At 42.4% G+C, this 22,261-nt stretch overlaps 1 protein-coding gene across 1 annotated transcript in view; it reads right to left on the bottom strand.

Annotated features, from left to right (window-relative positions):
* Positions 1 to 22,261, bottom strand: part of flncb (filamin C, gamma b (actin binding protein 280)) — a 58,779-nt gene that overhangs the window by 3,860 nt on the left and 32,658 nt on the right. Inside the window, exons 21-48 of the mRNA XM_053313843.1 lie at positions 19,728 to 19,888; positions 19,536 to 19,626; positions 18,622 to 18,791; positions 18,428 to 18,545; positions 17,747 to 18,009; positions 16,746 to 17,343; positions 15,355 to 15,528; positions 12,958 to 13,120; positions 12,697 to 12,857; positions 12,371 to 12,538; positions 11,937 to 12,060; positions 11,702 to 11,858; positions 9,435 to 9,624; positions 9,329 to 9,352; positions 8,861 to 9,108; positions 7,879 to 7,971; positions 6,241 to 6,340; positions 5,823 to 5,963; positions 5,579 to 5,707; positions 5,194 to 5,367; positions 4,628 to 4,789; positions 3,767 to 3,970; positions 3,533 to 3,685; positions 3,294 to 3,416; positions 2,866 to 3,111; positions 1,359 to 1,628; positions 1,099 to 1,236; positions 487 to 602 (exon numbers count right to left, since the gene is read on the bottom strand). Coding sequence (XP_053169818.1) covers positions 487 to 602; positions 1,099 to 1,236; positions 1,359 to 1,628; positions 2,866 to 3,111; positions 3,294 to 3,416; positions 3,533 to 3,685; positions 3,767 to 3,970; positions 4,628 to 4,789; positions 5,194 to 5,367; positions 5,579 to 5,707; positions 5,823 to 5,963; positions 6,241 to 6,340; positions 7,879 to 7,971; positions 8,861 to 9,108; positions 9,329 to 9,352; positions 9,435 to 9,624; positions 11,702 to 11,858; positions 11,937 to 12,060; positions 12,371 to 12,538; positions 12,697 to 12,857; positions 12,958 to 13,120; positions 15,355 to 15,528; positions 16,746 to 17,343; positions 17,747 to 18,009; positions 18,428 to 18,545; positions 18,622 to 18,791; positions 19,536 to 19,626; positions 19,728 to 19,888 — 4,859 coding nt within the window. The remainder of the gene's footprint in view (positions 1 to 486; positions 603 to 1,098; positions 1,237 to 1,358; positions 1,629 to 2,865; positions 3,112 to 3,293; positions 3,417 to 3,532; positions 3,686 to 3,766; positions 3,971 to 4,627; positions 4,790 to 5,193; positions 5,368 to 5,578; positions 5,708 to 5,822; positions 5,964 to 6,240; positions 6,341 to 7,878; positions 7,972 to 8,860; positions 9,109 to 9,328; positions 9,353 to 9,434; positions 9,625 to 11,701; positions 11,859 to 11,936; positions 12,061 to 12,370; positions 12,539 to 12,696; positions 12,858 to 12,957; positions 13,121 to 15,354; positions 15,529 to 16,745; positions 17,344 to 17,746; positions 18,010 to 18,427; positions 18,546 to 18,621; positions 18,792 to 19,535; positions 19,627 to 19,727; positions 19,889 to 22,261) is intronic.

The raw sequence follows: 22,261 nt of genomic DNA, 5'->3' as shown, positions 1-22,261 counted from the left end.
AGTGCATTCATGGCAAAATCTGTGAGCCATTTCTCCTAAAAGTGTTTTCTTTGTGTGTCCTCTTATATGATAAGTAAGCTGAACAAAAAAAAGTTTATATTGGTCTAAAAGACTGGCTCAATGTGGATTGAAGAAGAACAAAATTTAAAGAGAAAAAGTATTTTAATCTAATCTGCATTAGCGTAAAAGTGGTGCATGAGGTGATACTTTTACTCTATTCATAACTACAAAGGTCACATGTCTAAATATACAGAGCTACAGTTATAACAAGAAGGTGGTGAAGATATATTTACACAGAAAGTAAAGAGCAGCCAGACACATCAGCTAATAATAAATCTATTCATGGAAAATCAAAATGTCACCTTTTTAATATAGAAGATGACACATCAGATGGTTTATAGACACTCTTCATATAGCGGTGAAGTCAGCTGACTCTGTATAAACTGTGACTGTAATGCAATGCAGATTTAGATGAGGTGTTCTCACCTGCAGGCTGGTTATGGTGAGGCGGCGAGCATCATCAGACAGCGTGGCGATGGGGACAATGAAGGGAGAGTCAGGGATGTGCTCGTCGTTAAATTTAATGGAGACCTCATAATCACCTGGAGAGAAGACACAAGAGCAAAATGCTGAACTGGTCATTTGAAAACTTTTATTTGTAGCTGGCAGCTTTTAAAATCCGAGGTTTACAAAGTGTTTAAGAAGCACAGAGAAGCTAATGATGACAGGTGGACACTGTTGAGATAAAGTAAAGAAAAGAATGAAATAGGAGTGCACCAAAAATCATGACACATTTATGGTAAAATTATTCAAAAACACTTTGTATGTCATATTCCTTCTGGATGGGCAATGTCTCTCTTTTACAAGCCACCCTTATAACTATTTTATACATAAACTCTGTGCACCGCCAACAGTTAGAAAAGGTTTTGGAGTCAAACTTAAATGTCCTTATCTGAGTCCCTATTTTTCTTGTTTTATTTCATGGATGATTAAATTAAACAATCTTTATGCATTATATCTGTGATTTGTCTTAAAAGGTGTCGAACAAAGTCTAATTAATGTTATTATTATTATCTTTAGTCTGAGTGTGAGTCTCACCAGGCTCCTGAACCACGTAGGCGACTCCACAGGATCCATCTTTCCTGTCTTCAAAGGTGATCTCGGCCTTGCTGGGTCCTTCCACAGCGATGGACAGACCTCCAGCTCCGGCTTCTCTGGTCCAGATACTGAACTCAGCTGCAAAATGAAGAAAAAGAATGAAATAAAGAAGAAAGAATAAACATGAGAAAGGAAAGGTTGAGGAGGAGAAAAAGGTTGAAGGAATAGAAAGGGAGAAGAGTCAGATATTTCCAGCCCACCTGGGATCCCTGCCACTCCTCGGTCCAGACCGGTGCCTCCTGCTCGGACCTTGTGGGCCCCTCCCTCTCCCAGAGGCCCCACGGTGAACTGGAAGGGGCTCCCGGGAACGTGCTGGCCCCGGTATTTAACGTTCACGATATGAGGTCCCATCTCCTGAGGGATGAAGCGGACGCTGTAGGTGCTGTCCTCTCCTCTGATGATCTCGGCGTCCTCCGTCTTCCCGCCGGGACTCGTCACCTGAGCCGTCATCTCCTGGTTTCCTGTCTCACCTGCCGGATGGACGGAGGGAGACGAAGGAGGTGAGCACACTTTCTCAACCTTTTCTGAACCAAGTTAGAGAGAAGTCAAGTTTTAGTGGATTACACTTTGAAGAGAAAACATCACAGCATCCTGCACGAGTTATAAAAATACACACATGAAAACAAATACGTACAGTTAGACCATTTAAACCAGCGAAGAAGAAAATGTTAAGTAAAAACTGCAGGTAACAATTGCTGGTAATTGTTAAGATGATATTTTGTAGGTTGTCATAACTTTATAATTAGAGTTAATAACACTTAATGATCATTAAAACCTATTTGACATTTAATAACACTACTAACATCTATATATATATATATATATATATATATATATATATATATATATATATATGTATATAATATAATACGTTGACCTTCTGAAATGTTAAAATAAGCAACATTGCTATATTATAATTCAGCTTTCTGTTCAGTCAAACCCGTTATGACACTGACATGCATCAAAAAACAGATTAAACAGTGAGGTTAGATGTTTCCGGAGCTTTCTACCACGACACTCACACATGCACACACACTGAAAACCTGCATCAGGGTTCAGACCTGTGGAGTGTAGCCTGAAGTTTAGTTTTCACTTTAATATTTAACTAGTTCATTTTCTGTCAATATATGTGATGTTTGTTTTTTAACCATAGTCTGCATCTTTCCTTTTTTAAGATTATAATTTTAAGGCATTTTTGAATTATTTTTGACAGCCTAAAAGTGCCCCAGAACTCAAGACTGACATAGACAAATGAAATTTGGTACAGGTATGTATCATGTAAAGATGCACAGAAAAGTCTCTTGGACCCATAACTGAACTCCAACAGGAACTCTGCCATTTGGTATTTAATTTGTGATTTTTGCACCATTTTTGCGATTTACACTCATCGTACGTTGCTCAGATTTAATCTGATCGACTTCAAATTCAGTCATTATGATCTTAACACATTGTAGATGAAAAGTTATCAAAGTGTTGCCTACGTTAAACCTGCCGGCCGTGGCAGGGGTGGGGGAGCGAGGGCCCCCGTTCATCGCTGCTTGCAGCTTTAAGTATTATTATTATTATTGTTATCAATGTTTTTATGCTGCTAAAATGCTTCCTTTTGTAGGATGATAAAGATCTGAACAAACACACAGGTCTGAAACACCTTTAAAAAGTTAGACACACACTTATGTCTCACACACACACACACACACACACACACACCCTCCTGCAGTGGCGGTCGGCTGCCGCTGAACCCGCCCAGACACTCTCGTCCCAGGAAGTCTCCGAACATGTCTCTGAAGGGGTCTCCTCCGACCTGCGTGCTCTCCTCCACTCTGACCTCCCGCTTCGTCTCTCCAGCTCGAGTCTTACTGATCTCCGTCCGCTCAGTGCGTGTGTACGTGTGGCTGCTGCGCGTGAACGTCCGCGTCAGGCGCTCCTGAGCCGACACCATCTGAAACCAGTTCCCTACAGCGAGGAAGAGGAGGAGGAGGAGGAAGAGGAGGAGGAGGAGGAAGAGGAGGAGGAGGAGAGGAAGCAGCCAGAGAGGGGGTGGGACAGAGGAGGAGGTGAAGTGCATACTGGGAAATGGAGGAAGCCGGGTGGACAGATGAAGCAGCTGGAGACGACAGCGTGATGTCACAGCTCACCTGGTATCTTGAGGTTGAGGTCGCAGGTGCTTCCCACGGTGGCGATGGAGGGAGCCTGGCGCTTCCTGGTGATGCTTTCCTTCATCCTGCCCTCGCCAAACACTTTAACAGTGAACGGACTTCCTGTTGGGACAAAAACACCAAACATCGCTGAAGAAGAGGAACTGAAATCAAGAGTTTTGGACTGTTTAATGTTTGTTTTGTGTGAATATTAGGAGATAGATAGGTTGGATTTGTACCTGGGACGTGTTGGTCAGCAAACTTGATGTTAATGATGTAGTTTCCAGGTTCAGTGGGACAGTAGGTGACTTTACACGTCCCGTCCTCCACGTCCTCACAGTTAATGTCCACTTTACTGGGACCCTCGATGGACAGACCCAGACCTCCGTAACCTGAGAGCAGAAACACGCGTGAATTCATTTAAAGAAATCGGTCATGAGCTAACAGCTGGCAGACATTAAAGTTGATCGTACCTGCGTTCCTGGTGTCCACGATGAACTCGGCCACCTCAAAGGTGTGTCCCTCCACCAGGCCCTGACCGTACACCTTCACCTTGCTGGCGTCTCCGATCTCCGACTGACCCACCATGATCTTAAACGGGCTATTAGTCACGTGCTTCCCGTTCTTCTTCACACTCACCACGTGTTCTCCAACTTCCTTTGGCGTGAACGAGATCCCTGCGAGCAGAGCAACACGTCAACTTTAGAGATGTGATTACATTTTATTCTCTCATTTGATTGACAGACGTCTGCTACTGTGTGTTCAGACAGAGTGTAAAGACCTTCAGACTTTGAAGTGGACCACACTGTCTTTGCAGCATTTCTTTTCTATATTTTTGAAGTAGACATTGTGTTATCTCAGGCTCATTGATCTTCTTTTGATTTGAAATAAATCTAAAAGTAAAAGTTCATGAAGTAACTTTCTTTGCATTCATTTGATTTCCAATAAAGACACACTGGCAAGAAGTGCTTTACAGTGTTAATATAGACTAGAAAACAGTTGGTAAATGCAAAAAAATATAATTAGATTAATTTAAAATGAGTCATTTAAAAGCCCTAATTATTGTTATTTTTGGGCTTCAGTTCTTTAGTTATTCTAAATCCCAATTAAGTCATAATTCATAAATCTGACTCCAGTCCAAGTCATATACATTCATACCACATGCATATAAATCCATTTGTTTCTTAAGGAATTCCTTGAAATTGTTGCATAAACATCAGAAATTGTGACTTAATAAAACCTCAAATTATTGCTCAGGTTATTGTTTGACTAAATTTAACAGGAATTACATCTTCTAAACTAGAACTTGAGATTTTGATGAGCTCCTAACGAACCGATGTGTCTGTTGGGAAGCCTCTTCAGCAGGCACGGCTCCTCGTGGCCGGACGGTGCTCTGATGGTCGCCGTCAGGCTGCTCAGGTCCGTCTCTGTGATCTTTAAGGAAACATCTGTTGCCGTGCCGACGTTCAGCTGGGACGTCCTCATGGAGTCGTCACCTGAAGATGAAATATGTGTGAGCGTGTGAGCTGCTTGAAATGCATGTGTCTCATGGTCAATGCGTGAGACTTGAGAGCTCTGCGTTCATGAAAATAAAGTGACAAATGTGAAAATAATAATGGTCCCAACATTGAACCCTGGAGGACTCCAAAGGTTTGTCGGAGCTGAAAAGGAGACACTCTGAGAACTGAGACTATGGGAAGTGGTTTCATCACCTGATCGCTTTTTAAAAATCAGAAACACATTTTAGAGATGAAGATAGTAACATATCAGTGCTACTGAACAGCCGTAATTAACAGTATTTTAATAATAAATGGAGCTGGAACAGTAATTACAGATCACAGCAGATTTTCAGTAATGTCGTAATTTTCTAAAAATGCATGTCTCCATAAATGTTTATTACCGGTGATCTTGGCGGTGAACGGGCTGCCGGGGATGTGTTTGTCATCAAACTTGACGATGATGTTGTAGTCTCCAGGTGCGGTGGGCATGTAGGACACGGTGCACGTCCCGTCTTTGTTGTCCTTACAGCTGATCTCTGCTTTAGAGGGACCTTCCACAGCCAGAGACAGACCGCCTGCAGAGACACAAATATAATCAATATAACTTCTCCTAAAGGAATATTTATCAAGACAACAAGGAAACTTTAACTAATCAGAAAATGGAATTACAACAATATAAAATAAACTGAAATCAATAAAGGAAAATATTAAAAATACAAGTTTTGCCCCCTAATTAAGAAACTATGATGAATGTATGCAACAGTCAGTGTGTTGTGTTATCGATACCTTCTCCAGCGTCTTTAGTGACGATAGTGAAGGTGGCCGGTCTGTTCACCGTGCCGTGGCTCAGACCGGGACCGTACGCCGTCACATGACCACTGTTAATGGCATCAACGTAGAACTGGAGAGGACTTCCTGTGAAGCAAAGCATATGATCCATCCTGACGTCAAACCCTTCGCTGATGATGCTCTACTGTTTGATTGTGTGGGGGGGAGGGGGGGGGGGGTATGGGAGGGGAGGGGGTGTTACCTGGGATGTGGTTGCCATCATATTTGATGTCCATCTCATGCAGACCTCGTTCAGTTGGTGAGTATTTGACGGTGACGGTGCCGTCCTTGTTGTCCGTGATGTGAGGACAGGCGGTTCGACCGGAGGGCATCCGCACTTCACCTGCAGCACAAACACAGAGACTGAAGACTGAAAACAGCTGCAGGAAAGCTTCTGTGTTTATCTACCTGCTTCTCCTGTTTCTGTATATTTTGTTAATATGTAAACAAATAGCAGCCAAACTTTCAGCCAGATTCAGCAAAACACTGAGGCCTAAATCACAGACATAGATTCAGATCTAATACACATTTATACAGATTCATGATACATAAGTCTTGACAACATTTAACCCAGATCAATTTTTCATCTGTGAACATTTCTCTGAAAGACAAACACTCACCTGTGATCTCTCCTTTCTGCACGGTGAAGGGAATGACCAGACTGAAAGGGCGGAGCACCGGCTCCATCCCGTCCACGGGGCTGATGGGATCATCAGTGGCCTGAAACCAGAGAGGAGGAGCGTTAGTGTTCATGCTGGGAACTCTGGGAGAAAAGCCAGAGAGGAAGAGGAGGAGGAGAGGAGGAGGTAGAGGAAGAGGAGGAGAAGGAGGAGGAGGAGGAGGAGGAGGAGGAGGAAGAGGAGGAGGAGGAGGAGGAGGAGGAGGAGGAGGAGGAGGAGGAATCACAGCAGGATGAAGACAGAGAGAGATGACACACTGATCTACTGAGGATGTAAACCAGTATGATAAATGTTAGCTGCAGAGTGATGCTGTTAAACCTACAGAAGAACATCTGGATGAGGTTTAGTTCACAACCGAAGAAGCAAAGATATCTTTAAGGCTGTTTGAGATGTTTTTAAACCTCCAGTGTGTTTGTTCTGCTCTGCATCACTGGACCAAACTCATTTATCTTCACACGTTCTCGCCTCTCATTGGTCCGATGTTGTTTTTGGTCTGACTGTGACTGATGTGTTAACAAGCAGATCACAAATCATCGTCTCTCTTTATGAGTCCTGCAGTCGTCTCATGTCTGTTCATGGTTGCAGGTCTAGTTCAATGTGATAAAATAATCAACACACGATTAAATGATTGTGTGTTGCAGGTCGCAGCTTGTATGCTCCACATTTTGGTGAAACGAGCCCAAATCAGATCAATCAAATCACATCAGGGAGGAAAACCAACCAGAGTCCTATTAAACCAGACTAAAGTTCAGAGACAGGAGCTGCCAGGTCTGAAACACTGCACGACTCTTTTCATTTAATATAATAATGTAACACTTCTATTATCCTGGTTTATCTGTTAAATGATGAAAAACATTCAACTACATGTGTAAAATCACATCAAATAGCAACATATGTGTCACATGTAAAGTCAGCACACATCACTTCAGATATTCACAAACTAGACGTAATGAACATCGACATTTATCTGAAATCTCAGTTACGTTATTTAACATCTCATGCACATACAGCACATGGAGAACATACCAGCAGTGATGAAACACTCATCTGTCCTAAACTCTCTCTATATATCAAATCTTCCTTAATCACAACTAATGTAATTTAAGGTTTGTGCCACACATCAACAACCCGTCTTTCATCATATCTACACAGTAAAGAACTGTTTGTTCTGAGCAGCAGGAACATTAAACTTTAATCTATTTACAGAAATAAAAAGATATCACCTCACCAATCCAGAGACATCCACACAAACTCTCCAGGTTCAACATCTTTGTACTGAGCTGCTAATCAGCCAAACTCATAAATCTGCTCTTGTGTTGAATCATCTCACATTCATGTCTAACATCCCATAATCACCACTGAGCACAGAGCTGCGGTTTGCTGTTAGTTGGTAGAAGTGAGCAGATCATGCAGCAGGAAGAAAATCAATAAGTGAATCTGGGTTGTTATTGACTGTGTTAAAGCTGCAGTCAACAGATCAAGTGATGAAGACTGAAGAGAGGACAGACATGGTCTGTAGAGCAGTAGATGAACAGTAATATGTTTATTTAGTATGATACGACTGTTTAACATGAATACCCAGTGAGGGGAGAAGCCCACATAGGGAGAGTACGGCTGCTGTAACTGAAGCTTGTCACATGGTTCCTCTATTATTGGGACGGTATCAGTGGCCTGACAGGGAGAAGGTACAACTTTTAGAGAGCACACAAACACACACGACTGCATGCACAAACACTACTCATATGTCTCATTATTAATGTAACGACACTGTTCATGTCTGCCAGGAGGAACACAGTCTCTGCTGTTTCTTGGTTGACATAGACTCACAGTATTGTGGACATTTGACGTTCTCCCTTAAATTATTTAAATAAATAAATAAATAAATATGTCATCATCCAGAAAAAGCAGCTGTGCCACAGAAATAAAGTTATAATTAAACAGTAAGGCCTTTTAAAATCCCTTAATCCAGACAAAACCCATAAAACCTCAATACATACTAATCGATTACCATCATTATTATCATTTATCTTTCCTAAATCTATTTAAAAAACAAAAATCTGCATTCTGAATACGATTCTCTTAAAATTTCATTGCACTTAAAAATATTTCACATAAACCAAAAATCCCTTAAATTACAAACACAAAGTTACATTTAAGAACCAACAGTTTGATGTTTTTAGATATAAATAAAGGATTAACTGATGACTGGCAGACATGAAAGTGTTGTTGAGCTAATTAAAGCTAATTCAGTTATAATGAGAAACACAGCAAGCTGAACAATGTGTTTATAATAAATTATAATGCTGTTAAACATTTGTAGTTATGTTTTTATGACAGTATTGATCTAATGGTTCCCAGCCTGTCTGCCTTGTAACACTTCAATAAACCCATCAACTGAAAACTGATTTGTTTCCAGTTTTATTGATTTATAGTTCAAGTATTCGTACTAAAGCAAATATTAGAGGAAAGTAATCCTGTTAATCATCCTGAGCAGACCTCCAGGTTGGGAACCACCAATCTCTATGAACCGAACCCGTCACCACGCTGTGTCGTCACTCACCACCACGTGGAACGGGCTGTTGGGAATTTGTTCCCCTCCAAACCGGATGGTGATGACGTACTTCCCCGGCTCTGGAGCCGTGTAGTAAATATCAAACGTGCCATCAGCGTTCTCCACCACGTCCACGTCCAGCTCCGCTCCGTCAGGGGTCGACACTTTGCAGGTGACTTTACCTTTCCCAGCAGCCTTTGCATCAACAGTGATGACCGTCTCCTCTCCGATCTGGATGGTCGGACCGATACCCGATCCTGACAGAGTGATGATAAACCATAACAGATCAGAATATAAAGAGTTAATAAATCTTTATAATTGACTATCATGTAGCTGTCAGCAGATATAAGCAGTAGTGAAATAACAACTCAGATCATTTACTTTAGTACCAACACAGCAAAGTAAAAATACTGTAGTAAATGTACAGATTTACTTTCTGTCACTGCTTCAGTTTATTTAGAGGTTGAGTTCACTCACCCAGTCCGTGTCCTCCGATCGATACTGTAAGAAAACAAATGGAGAAGTTTCAGATGATTTCAGGTTTTCTGATTGGTGGACAGAGGAGTGGTGGGCGGAGTCTGACCTGTGACGAGACACTTGCTGGCGTCTCCGGTGGGCAGAGCGTGGATGCGGTAGGGCGAGTACGGGATCTCGTCTCCTCCGTACTTGATGGTGATGGTGTAACGTCCCGTCATGTCGGGAACGTAGGACACTGTGTACGTCCCGTCCCGGTTGTCCCGTATGTTCGCCTTCTTTGGTTTTCCTTCAGGATCCTGCGAGAACACGGATGTGAGATGAGAAGCGTGTTTACAGACATCAACATATAATACTGAGCATTAAAGTACTGCACACCACAGGTCTCCTACCAGGTACCATCGATTGTGTTTTAGACCTTAAATATTTAAAGCTTTTTGTAATCAAACATGATATTTAATAATCTGACTTGTTTGTTGGACAGCAGAAGATATTTGTAGACGCCACTGTGAGTTTTAGGAAATCATTACATTATTTTCCAACATTTTATTGACAAAACAATCAAGAAGATAATCAGCAGATCCTTTGATAATGAAAATAATAATTAATAGTCTTCATTAAAAGTAGTGAGTCACCGATTAGGAGCCGCTGCCTGCTGTGATGTACAGACTATCACTGAAGAACACTTCAACATGTGAAGGGTTTCTCTAACCCTAACCCTGGTTTCTAAGTGGATTTATGGAGGTTTATTGGTGACGGAGATAATGTTCTAATATTTGGTTTGCACACACACACAAATAAGGAAGAACATTGTCCACCTCAGGTTTGAGACCGGTGGTGTTTTCAGCACTCACATGTCCTGATCAGCTGATCTGCTCTACATGAGTCACACAGGATCTAACTCTACTCACTGCAGCAGAGGAGGGATGGATGGATGGGGGTGGGGGGGCTAGTACAACTGAAAACCACATGTGCCTGTTAGCTCATTATTAGCCAAACTGAATAGGGGTCAGTCCACATGTAGACCAGGTAGGAGCGGGGAGGGGAGGGGGAGAGAGGGGGAGGATGGGGGAGGATGGGGGTAGCCTATACTGTAAAACATTAAATCTGCTCTTTTTTCAAGTGGAGTTTACAATTATTGATGTGTGCATTTACAGTAGAGACAGACATGAGTTAAATGTTTAATGTGAGCTCATCATTTACACTCTGATAACTACATTTACTACCTTATAACATTTTAGTTACTTTCCACCAAAATAAAGTGTGGCTCAGAAAGTATTCCCTGTCTTATATATTAGATTAACAGGGAGGCCGATGAAAAACAGGACGAGGCTCACAGGTCGGAGATGATTCCCTCTGAAAGTCATTATTATTAAACTAGAGTAATTAAAGGAAGGTAACAAGAGGGGGAGGGGAGACATGAGATGAGGTGAAGGAGGGAGGGGGGTGGGAGAAGAAACAGTGCAGGCCTTACACAGCCTCTCTTAAGAATACGGAAGGGGATGGTTCCCTTTACTATATGAGTCTCCCAAACCCTCCTGCCCCAGTCCTCCACAAACACAGAGGCCTCGCGCCTGCACCCATCCGGACCCTGCAGCAACAGCAACAAGCCTCATGGGTGGCACAGGAAGTCACATGGAGAGTTTGTATCAGGGGTTAAAAGAGTCAGTAGGACAGAAAGAGAACAGAGAAGCTGATATCTGTGAAGGTACTTTATTCAGTTCTGACTTCATGTATGAATTTGTATGATTATAAAAACTTTTGAACTCAAGGTTCAACGCCTGCTCACACCAGAAAGTCCCTGTGATGCTGGAAGCTTTAATACTTTCTGGACTAGTTGGCAAACAGTGGTGGAAAGTAACTAAGTACATTTACTCAACTCCCAAAACTATTTTAACCACCTGATTAAATAAAAATGAATAAAAAAGTAGCGACATTGCTCAACGTTCCCTCAAAAGTCTGAAATCTGAAGAAATCGTGAAGATTTCACATCTACAGTATAACCCACTGAATGTGTCAAAGTCCCTGAAGTAAACCAAAATGTCATAATTATAAATTCTGGTGTGACCAGGTCCTTAACTTCAAGAGCAAAAAGTACCTGCTGTCATTATAACAATCAGTTTATATATTAAAATTCATTTTTTGGGGAGGAGAGACGGTATTTGGACTAATTATCAAAATAAAGACAATATAGAGAAGTATTATTTTATGTCTCGGTTAACTTCTGATTATCCTTGAAGTTTTGATGGTGCGCCCCCTACAGTTCTCCAAATGGACACAAAGACTATAAAGCCATGTCCTGAATCTGAATTCAGAGCTGGTTCGAACCCTTTTCAGTATAAAAGTAGTTTTGTTAGTCTTCAGGGTGTGACTCACCAGTATCTGGACAGTGAGCAGTCCCTCTCCAGCGTCTCTGGCATCGATGGTGAACTCCACCGGCAGACTGGCTGGAACTCCGGACGCATTCAGACCTGGACCGCTGGCTCGAACCTTACTGGCATCATGAGCTGGCAACGTCTTAATCTTAAATGGACTGAATGGTTTGAGAAATTAGACCACATTGAGTTGAACGTCCGTGACTTTCCTGTACATTCATCTGTTTGGTTCTTACCTGCGAGGAACCTCCTGGTCTGCGTACTTCACACACACTGTGTACGGGCCGTCGTTGGCAGGAGTGTAGTTGACCGTGTGAGTACCGTCACCATTGTCAGTGATGCTGACAGGCTCGGCCACACCTGAGGACCAATCAGAAGAGTTTCAACTGAAGATCTATTAGAGCAAGATTCAGTTTTTGGACCAAGTGAAGAACATGTAGTCGGTCCTCCCTGTGATTCAGGACTGACTATATAAAGTTAAGGTCTCAGTAAGGTTCAAACAAAGTTCTTGTGGGATCACTCAACAGTGTCTGAACCTTACTGATGGCAGAAGTTACTATGCTTTGGATCAGAGTGCTGACATGTACCTACATACATCTGGACTATATGAGGACAGATCAGGGTAAAGATCAACAAAATAAAGTCAAGTATTTAGTTAATCTGTTCTCACCTGAGGGGCCATAGAGCTGGACCTCAAGAGGGGCCACGCCAGCCTTGCTGCTGTCCACAGTGAAGGTCTGAGGGACATTAGCTCGGACTCCACTTCCCAAGCCGGGACCTGAACACTTCACCTTACTGGGATCCACCAGCTCTCGTACTGGGACCCGAAACGGACTTCCTGCAGCACATTTATAGGTGGACAGAAATAGTTTTTTGGGTTATTTGTAGCTGAAATAGATAAAGAACTACCTAAATCTAACCCTGACTCCACACATCAGAGCATCAAGTGTTGGGTTTGTAATGGTTAGTCATGATTGGAGGGTTTAGATCCAGCACCTGGGATCGGTAGGCCTCCAAACGTGATGTTGACGTCATACTCTCCAGAGGTGAAGGGTATGTACTCCACACTGCAGCTGCCATCTTTGTTGTCCTTACAGGACATCTTCGCCTCTGATGGACCCTCAATGGCAAGGCCAAGACCCCCGGTGCCAGCACCCCTGAGAGGAGAACAACAGAGGTATGAATGGACTGAAATTAATGCAAAACTGTCTAAAAACATTCAGCTGTAAAACTGAATCCAGTCATGTCGTAAATCACCTGGTCTCAACAGTGAAACGGTTCGGTTTGTTGACTAGTCCTTCCTCCAGACCTGGACCATAAGCTCGAACTCGACTGGGATCACAACCTTCAGTCACCGACACCTTGAACGGACTCTTGGGCACGGCAACCTCATCGTACAACACTTCAATCAGATGCAAACCTACATCGAGACAGAGAGAGAGATGCCACCATAAATATTAGAAAAGTTCACTTAATTTCTTCATGATATGTTTTAGTTGGGTTTTCTTGAGTCCAACATGAAGAGTACATTTGTGTAGTTGCCAGGATTTTAAAAAACAATTGGTCCAAAGTCCAAAGATCCATTTTTGACGAGACAACAAAAATCACAGACACATGAAAAAAAGAAAAAAATCAAACGGTAACTGGACTGCTGGGGCTTTTACATTGCATATCACATTCACCCATTCACACACTGATGACAGCAGCTGCCACTCATCAGGAGGAAACTAACCATTCATTCTCATTCATACACTGTTGGCACAGAAACGGGAGCAATTTGGGGTTCAGTGTCTTGCCAAAGGACACATGGACATGCAGACCGGAGGAGCCGGGAATCGAACCGCCAACGACCGCTCGACTTCCTGAGCCACAACCTCCCCACAGGATTAAAAAGCTTTTTACTCTTTTAACTTTTGATTACATCATCTATAAATTTATTCTGAAAATCTTAGCAACTAACTGTTTCTGTATTGTGCCTGTTGGCATGTAAATCTGGTAGATATACTAAACTCCTTTCATTGTATTCTATCTTGTTTTTTTGCATAACTCTGTTAAATTTTAGATATTTTAAGAACAATAATATGAAAACCAGCTTATAAAAGAGTGTAGGCCTTCTTTGTGTGTAGCAATTTGACGTTAACTCTTTTTGAGGTTGAGACCCCAAATCACAGAAATATAACTGACATCACCTTGAACTCACTGGTTTACCTTATTGTCCTGGTAGCTATGGAGTGAACAGACAGTTACCTCAGTATACTACTTTAGCAGGCTAGTATTATTTTGTTATTAGGTAGCATGTCACCTGTTTGCAAGTTTGGAAAGCAGTCCCGATATTTACACAGAACTATTTGTACACATTAATACATTTTAATTTTGTCACTTTCTAAATGGATTAGGCAGTTTTGAGGCTGTTTATGTGATGCATCATTGACCCAGGGAAGGCTAAAACACCTCACTTCACTTTCAGACAACTAAAATACAAGAATACATTAATTAAAAAGATTTCCTTTAAAGTCAGCTAAAGATATACTGCTTCAGCTGAGTTTTTAACACTGCTGAGTTCGCCTGTTTGCTGCCATTCAGTTTTATAAGAATATTAAATGTTTATTAATCTTCCTTCAATGCTGTGCATGGATTTGAACCAGCAACCCTCCAGTCACAAACTCATAGAGTGTATTTGTGTGTGTGTGTGGGACGACACTTCTCATTAAAATTCCTGGCCGAATGAGTATTTCTGTCCCACAATGCAAGGGGCTCCCACATGTCACACATTACTATCAGTGGAAAACCATCTGCTGTGAGCAGAGAGCCTGCAGCTAATAATATCCTCCCTCCTCACTCTGCTGCTCTGAGCATTTAAAAAAGACTGATGGCATTCATTAACTTCACTTTCTATATCGGCGGTTCCTTTTCTACTCCAGAGATCCCAACACGAACTGATGAAGTGACAAATTAAATTGGTATTTCATATTATATTTAATGTGTAACCACAACAGCACAGTCTTAGCTGTATTACTGTAGTACTTTATATGCTTCTTCTTCAACAGATTCAGTGTGTTAACCCGAGCTCTGATGTTTGGACAGTCTTCTATTAGCACTTTGGTTGTTTTAACTGAGCACTTCTCTAATGCAGGACGAGGCTGTTCAGCAGATCTGTGAATATAACTTGTGTTCATGACTTCACTCTTATCCTCGTTTATATCAATCTAAACATTTAAAAATAACATAAGCATTCTAGCTTACGTAAGTTAACATGCTGCAGCAGTTATAACTGTAAATATATTCCTCTTGCCAACATTATTTATGTAAATGGACATCTGCAGCATCACAAACAGTTTATTTAAAGTCTTGATTCATTTGTTAGTGTAAGCAGATTTGAGTGTTTTGGATTTTAATGGTGGGGAAACACTTTAAATTGAAACCGTGCCTGAAACACTGTTAGCAGGATCTCTCATTAGCAGCTCACCACTTAAACAGTCGTAAACACAATGACATCATTCATTAAAGTGTTTCGCCTCTTTCCTTTTACTGAGGCTTTGTTAAGGCCACAGAGGGATTTATTTTAATGTTATGATGTGTTGATTTGGAAAAAACATCCACAAACAGCAGCAGACGACTGATTCCTGCAGTTTGCTGAGTGAAGCACGTCCTCACCGTCCTCATACGGCGTGTACTCCACTCTGTACGTCCCGTCGGCCTTGTCAGTGATGAAGGTGTCCGTGTTGGCGCCCGACGGATTGGCGACACACGCTTTGACGTGACTGCCGCCGCTCTTGTAGTGAGCTCGAGCATCCACGATGAAATGTGTGGTGACTTCTCTCAGGACTCCTGAAGACAACATAAGAAGAGAACTTTTACTGTCAGTCATTTATAAAATTATCTTAATTCATTGTAGAATTGATTTGTTTTCATTTCAGTTTTTCTAAAGCTAATTCTAAAGTCTTTTACTCCAAAGCAGAGTCACATCATTGTGCTTCAGTCAACAGTTTCAATGAATGATATGAAAGAATTAGTGAGTGATATGAGACCTGCTTTGTGTTTCAGAAATAGATCATTTTCATAATTTTAGTGAAGTTTTTTTGAAGCACATCTCTGAACTGTCAGTATGTATGATGGTGGTCATTCTGTCTACACTGTACAAAATATTATGGGAATTCTTTCCAGGAACTAACGAAGTGTTCAACTGTTAAACACGTGTAAGTTGTATAATATAGGTATCAGATAACAGTTAGTAACCTGAATACCACTAGTTTCAGTTTAAAGGGAAAAAAACCTAATGGGAAAAGTTTAGTCAACAGAACTCACATGTACTGCTGCGAGTTTATTAACTGTCATAATTGACTCTGGAGACTTTTTTGAGGCCAATAAATAAACCACTGAGAGCTGACTCACACAGTTCAGACTCCAAACCCTGAATACACACTTACACACACTTAAACCTGCCCAAAAAAAGAAAAAAAAAAGACTGACCTCAGAACAGCAGAGAGTTTGGAAAATCTCAGTCTCAGGCTTCTTGTGATTCTCGACTAGACTACACGTTCATTCCAACAATAATAATCAATGTTAAACCCTTTTTTTACAAGATGTGTTATTGGAATCAAATTGAAGTAAATGGACTTAAATTGACCAAATAAGTGAGCAGCTCTGTATGAGATTAAAAAGCACTGAAAATTAAACAAACATTCATTTGTACCTAAAGAGGCCTTTTCAATGAAGGTGAAACATATTACAGGATTTAGGCCTGTAGGATGAGATTGTTTCTATAAATGATACAATGGGGGTCACTGATAAAGCACCACCATGTATTTAAGGCATTAATCATTTGCCACCAAATTTGCTTTAATATTAGCATGTAAACCACTGACAGCTCTTAAAGTCTTGATGATATTTCACCTCTACACTGCAAACTAACTTCAACTGATATTCTAGCTAAACACTGAATCTCTTTTTAATGTGAAATTGTAACTGTGACGCTATTTTGTAAATTCTAACGAGTATTTAACACTAAGAAAAGCCTGTAACTGATGATATCTCTGCAGCCTCACCTCTGGGTTCCACTCCTGGTCCGTAGACTTTGACCCCACTGGTATCAACAGCTGGTTCCACCTGCAGGCGGGCGGGGAACTTGGGCACTGCGTGGCCTCCGTACTTGATGGTGATGGTGTACATGCCGTGCAGCGGCGGGATGTAGGTGATGGAATAAGTCCCGTCGCTGTTGTTCTGGATGAGGACTTCAGCTTTAGATCCGGACTCAGAAAGGATCTCGATGGTGAGCTCGGCCTCCCCGGCTTTAGAGCAGTCCACCGTGAAGGCCCCGGCCTCATTGACCTTGCCCCGCTCCAGACCGGGACCGCTGGCCGTCACCTTGCTGGGGTCAAACGCTGACTGCACTACTGCCTTGAAGGGGGACCCTGGGATGTGCTGGTCTGCAAACAGAATGTTGATGGCGTACTCGCCGGGCTCAGTGGGGAGGTAGGACACAGAGCAGGACCCGTCCCCGTTATCCTGGCACTCAATCTTGGCCTCGCAGGGACCCTCCACGGTCAGACCCAAACCACCAGTCCCTGCTCCCTTTGTGTCAATGGCAAAGGGGGCCGGTTTACCGACCACACCTCCCTGTAGACCTGGACCGAAGGCTCGCACCTGGACACAAAAGAGTTTAATTAGGGATTTAAACCCACTAAAACCACATTTGTCTGCAGTTTCGTTAATTTTAACACGTATTTACTCCTCAAAACACAGCTGGGTAGAAAGATTTCATCAAATTGCGATCCTAGCCGCCAAATAACATAAAAACGATGCCCTAATTTAAACCTTTAAAAGGGTTTTTTCAAGTAAGGTGGAACTTCAGAGGTGGCTTTGATGCTAATTATTAAATCTTAAGGGATGTTTCACCTTTAAAAACACTAAACTGTACAGAAGTATAATCCACTGACTTTTCTTGACCCCAGATTAAGAACCTTCATTTTAAGAGATATTTATCCATTAAAAACATCTGCATCTATACAAAGATAGACAATACCACTGAATGTTGACTGAGATTCACCTTAGAAGGGTCCGGGGGCATGACGCCCTCCACAGTGAACGGACTTCCTGGGACGGGGTTTCCATCATAGCTGACGTCCACCCTGTAGGGTCCCTCCTCGGGGGGGATGTACTTCACTGTGTGCAGCTCATTGGCCGTGCCCGACTCCAACTTGCAGGGGATTGGTCGACGTGACGGAGACGTGATCTTCACATCCAGTTTGCCCTGACCTCCGGCGCCGTGAGTATTGATGGTGAACTCCTGGTCCTTCCCAACATCCACCTCTGTTACGCACACACACACAAACATGTTCAGTCAGTAGAGAAATGTTTTAAATGCGACTTTTTCATGACACAAACACAACAAAGCAATCAGACAAACAAACACTGAGATAAAGTTACATTACACTTTACAAACAGTTCATCAGTCAAAGTTAAGAATATAGATGGGACTTAGGATGAAGGACTTCTTAAATACATGAACTACATCTACATACATTTCATTGTAAAAGTGTCATTCTAGCAGCTCAAAAGCTCAAACTGGCTGAATAAAGCAGGAAACTCCAGAAGTTAAATGAAGGACTGAAGACGGTTTGGCTGTAAAGACAATACTGGATAGTTTCATCTTAGATCTACAGTTTAAGGCTGTTGAGAAGAAGTCGCTGCGAACACTTCCTAAAAATCACACGTCAAATGTACTCACTGTTGTTGAGTCCCTGAACTTTGACCTTGCTGAGGTCCAGCGGCGGTGCCACATTGATGTTAAATGGACTTTTAGGGATCGGGTCTCCTCCATGACACACGGTGATGGACATGTTCCCCTGAGAGACACAAAACAGTCAGATCAGGTTCATCACACAAGCTGACAGACCGATGATCAGACAGATGCTGGTTCACCTGCTGGATGGCGGTGTAGCGGACGGTGTACGAGTAGTCGTGGTTGTCGATGATCTCGAAGTCTCGGACGGCTTCTCCTTTCGCTCCTCCGGTGAAGAGGACTTCAGGTTTGGCTTTACCGGCTCCCTTTGTGTAGATGGTGAAGTGAGTCGGTTTACCAACCTCAACACCTTCAGAGGTAATCAGAAATATAATAGATATAAAAATACAAATACTCATGAAATATAACTGTTCAGACATAGTGAAGAGGATTTTCATCTTCTGACATTAAAAATCAACAAAAACATAAAAAATAAAAACCTAGAACTTGGTTTCATATTTTCAGTTCTGTCATGTTGTCTTTTATAAACTGAGTTCGAGGTTATGCAGCTTTGATCATTTTCACATAATAATTAAATTAAGGTCAAACAGACTCTTTGTATGTGAAATGGCTGAATCTTAAAGAAATGAATCGGTTCCTTCATTTCTATAGAGAAACATCAATCTGAGGGAAAATCACTGGAAATGAATCAGCAAACTAAACAAACAGTTTTATTGTTGCTACAGGAAGTCAAAGATGACACCTGTCCAAAATCTATACTCCCTATTAATCCTAATTATCAGCTCATTTACATTATAATTAATTTATTCTTTAAGTTGGTAATGCAGAACAAATTACCATGAATGAAATCAATTACAGAGCAAAACTAACACATTTATATGCACTAATAAAACGACTTTAGTACACAAAATATAATGATTCATGAGCACATACAATTAATTCCATAAAACTACATGACTCATGACTAAAATCATCAAATTTAAATACAACATTTTGAAAAAATGGATTACAAACTTAAAAAAAAAATCTTTAACACATTATTTATTATATCAATATGAATATGAATATAACTGATGATATTGAGTCAGCTCACCTGTCTTGTTGAGTCCGGGTCCCTCGGCTCGAACTTTAGCTGCATCATGAGAAGGATCCACTTTTATTCTGAAGGGGCTGATGGGGATTTCCTGTTTGAACATTAAGAATTATTATTTTTTTTTTTTAAATATATCTTTTATTTTGAAGAGCCTATGTTTTCAGAAAGCTTGTTCCTGACGAGTGGACTCACCTGATCAGCGAACAGCACCATGATGGTGTACTGCCCGGCGCCAGGAGGCGTGTACTTCACCGTGAACGTGTCGTTGTCGTTTTTAATGATGTCGAAGTCGATGTCGGCCTCCGCAGGACCGACCACACCTGGAGCACACTTGATCCCGATGCTGACGTCACCTGGGAGTCAAAACACACAAACATCACCTGTGAAGCAGTTTGTAACAATACGAAAAAACAACCGATTCAAAGTGATGTGATGTTAAAACTAAAGGTCTAAAGTATTCAGCCAGGTGTGATTTTGACAGGTGTGATTTTGACAGGTGTGATTTTGACAGGTGTGACAGGTGTGATGGTGACAGGTGTGATTTTGACAGGTGTGATGGTGACAGGTGTGACAGGTGTGATTTTAACAGGTGTGATTGTGACAGGTGTGATTGTGACAGACAGGTGTGATGGTGACAGGTGTGATGTTGACAGGTGTGACTGTGACAGGTGTGATTGTGACAGGTGTGATGGTGACAGGTGTGATGGTGACAGGTGTGATTGTGACAGGTGTGTTGGTGACAGGTGCGATGGTGACAGGTGTGATGGTGACAGGTGTGATGGTGACAGGTGTGATTATGACAGGTGTGTTGGTGACAGGTGTGATTATGACAGGTGTGTTGGTGACAGGTGTGATGATGACAGGTGTGATGGTGACAGGTGTGATTGTGACAGATATGATTTTGACAGGTGTGATGATGACAGGTGTGATGATGACAGGTGTGATTGTGACAGATATGATTTTGCCAGGTGTTCTTGTGACAGGTGTGATTGTGACAGGTGTGATGGCGACAGGTGTGATGGCGACAGGTGTGATATTGAAAGGTGTGATATTGAAAGGTGTGATGGTGACAGGTGTGATATTGAAAGGTGTGATGGTGACAGGTGTGATATTGAAAGGTGTGATGGTGACAGATGTGATGGCGACAGGTGTGATGGTGACAGGTGTGATTGTGACAGGTGTGATTGTGACAGGTGTGATTTTGACAGGTGTTATGGTGACAGGTGTGATTTTGACAGGTGTTATGGTGACAGGTGTGATGGTGACAGGTGTGATGGTGACAGGTGTGATGGTGACAGGTGTGATGGTGACAGGTGTGATTGTGACAGGTGTGATTTTGACAGGTGTGATTTTGACAGGTGTGATGGTGACAGGTGTGATGGTGACAGGTGTGATGGTGACAGGTGTGATGGTGACAGGTGTGACGGTGACAGGTGTGATTTTGACAGGTGTGATGGTGACAGGTGTGATGGTGACAGGTGTGATTTTGACAGGTGTGATGGTGACAGGTGTGATGGTGACAGGTGTGATGGTGACAGGTGTGATTGTGACAGGTGTGATTGTGACAGGTGTGATTTTGAAAGGTGTGATGGTGACAGGTGTGACTGACAGATGTGATGGTGACAGGTGTGATTGTGACAGGTGTGATGGTGACAGGTGTGATTTTGACAGGTGTGATTGTGACAGGTGTGATTGTGACAGGTGTGATGGTGACAGGTGTGATTGTGACAGGTGTGATTTTGACAGGTGTGATGGTGACAGGCGTGATTGTGACAGGCATGATTGTGACAGGTGTGATTTTGCCAGGTGTGATGGTGACAGACAGGTGTGATGGTGACAGGTGTGATGGTGACAGGTGTGATGGTGACAGGTGTGACAGGTGTGATGGTGACAGGTGTGATGGTGACAGGTGTGATGGTGACAGACAAGTGTGATGGTGACAGGTGTGATGGTGACAGACAGGTGTGATTGTGACAGGTGTGATTGTGACAGGTGTGATTGTGACAGGTGTGATTGTGACAGGTGTGATTGTGACAGGTGTGATGGTGACAGGTGTGATTGTGACAGGTGTGATGGTGACAGGTGTGATTTTGAAAGGTGTGATGGTGACAGGTGTGATTTTGAAAGGTGTGATGGTGACAGGTGTGATGGTGACAGGTGTGATGGTGACAGGTGTGATGGTGACAGGTGTGATGGTGACAGGTGTGATTTTGACAGGTGTGACTTTACCAGGTGTGATGGTGACAGATGTGATGGTGACAGGTGTGATGGTGACAGGTGTGATGGTGACAGGTGTGATTTTGACAGGTGTGACTTTACCAGGTGTGATGGTGACAGGTGTGATGGTGACAGGTGTGATTGTGACAGGTGTGACTTTACCAGGTGTGATTGTGACAGGTGTGATGGTGACAGGTGTGAGGGTGACAGACAGGTGTGAGTTTGCCAGGTGTGATTGTGACAGGTGTGATTGTGACAGGTGTGATGGTGACAGGTGTGATGGTGACAGGTGTGATGGTGACAGGTGTGATGGTGACAGCCAGGTGTGATGGTGACAGCCAGGTGTGATTGTGACAGGTGTGATGGTGACAGGTGTGATGGTGACAGGTGTGATTTTGACAGGTGTGATTTTGAAAGGTGTGATGGTGACAGGTGTGATGGTGACAGGTGTGATGGTGACAGGTGTGATGGTGACAGGTGTGATTTTGACAGGTGTGACTTTACCAGGT

Source organism: Scomber japonicus, chromosome 23, assembly GCF_027409825.1.
Source record: "Scomber japonicus isolate fScoJap1 chromosome 23, fScoJap1.pri, whole genome shotgun sequence".
Lineage (NCBI taxonomy): Eukaryota > Metazoa > Chordata > Actinopteri > Scombriformes > Scombridae > Scomber > Scomber japonicus.
The sequence above is the reverse complement of the archived record's forward strand: the minus strand, read 5'-3'. Positions and strand labels throughout refer to the sequence as shown.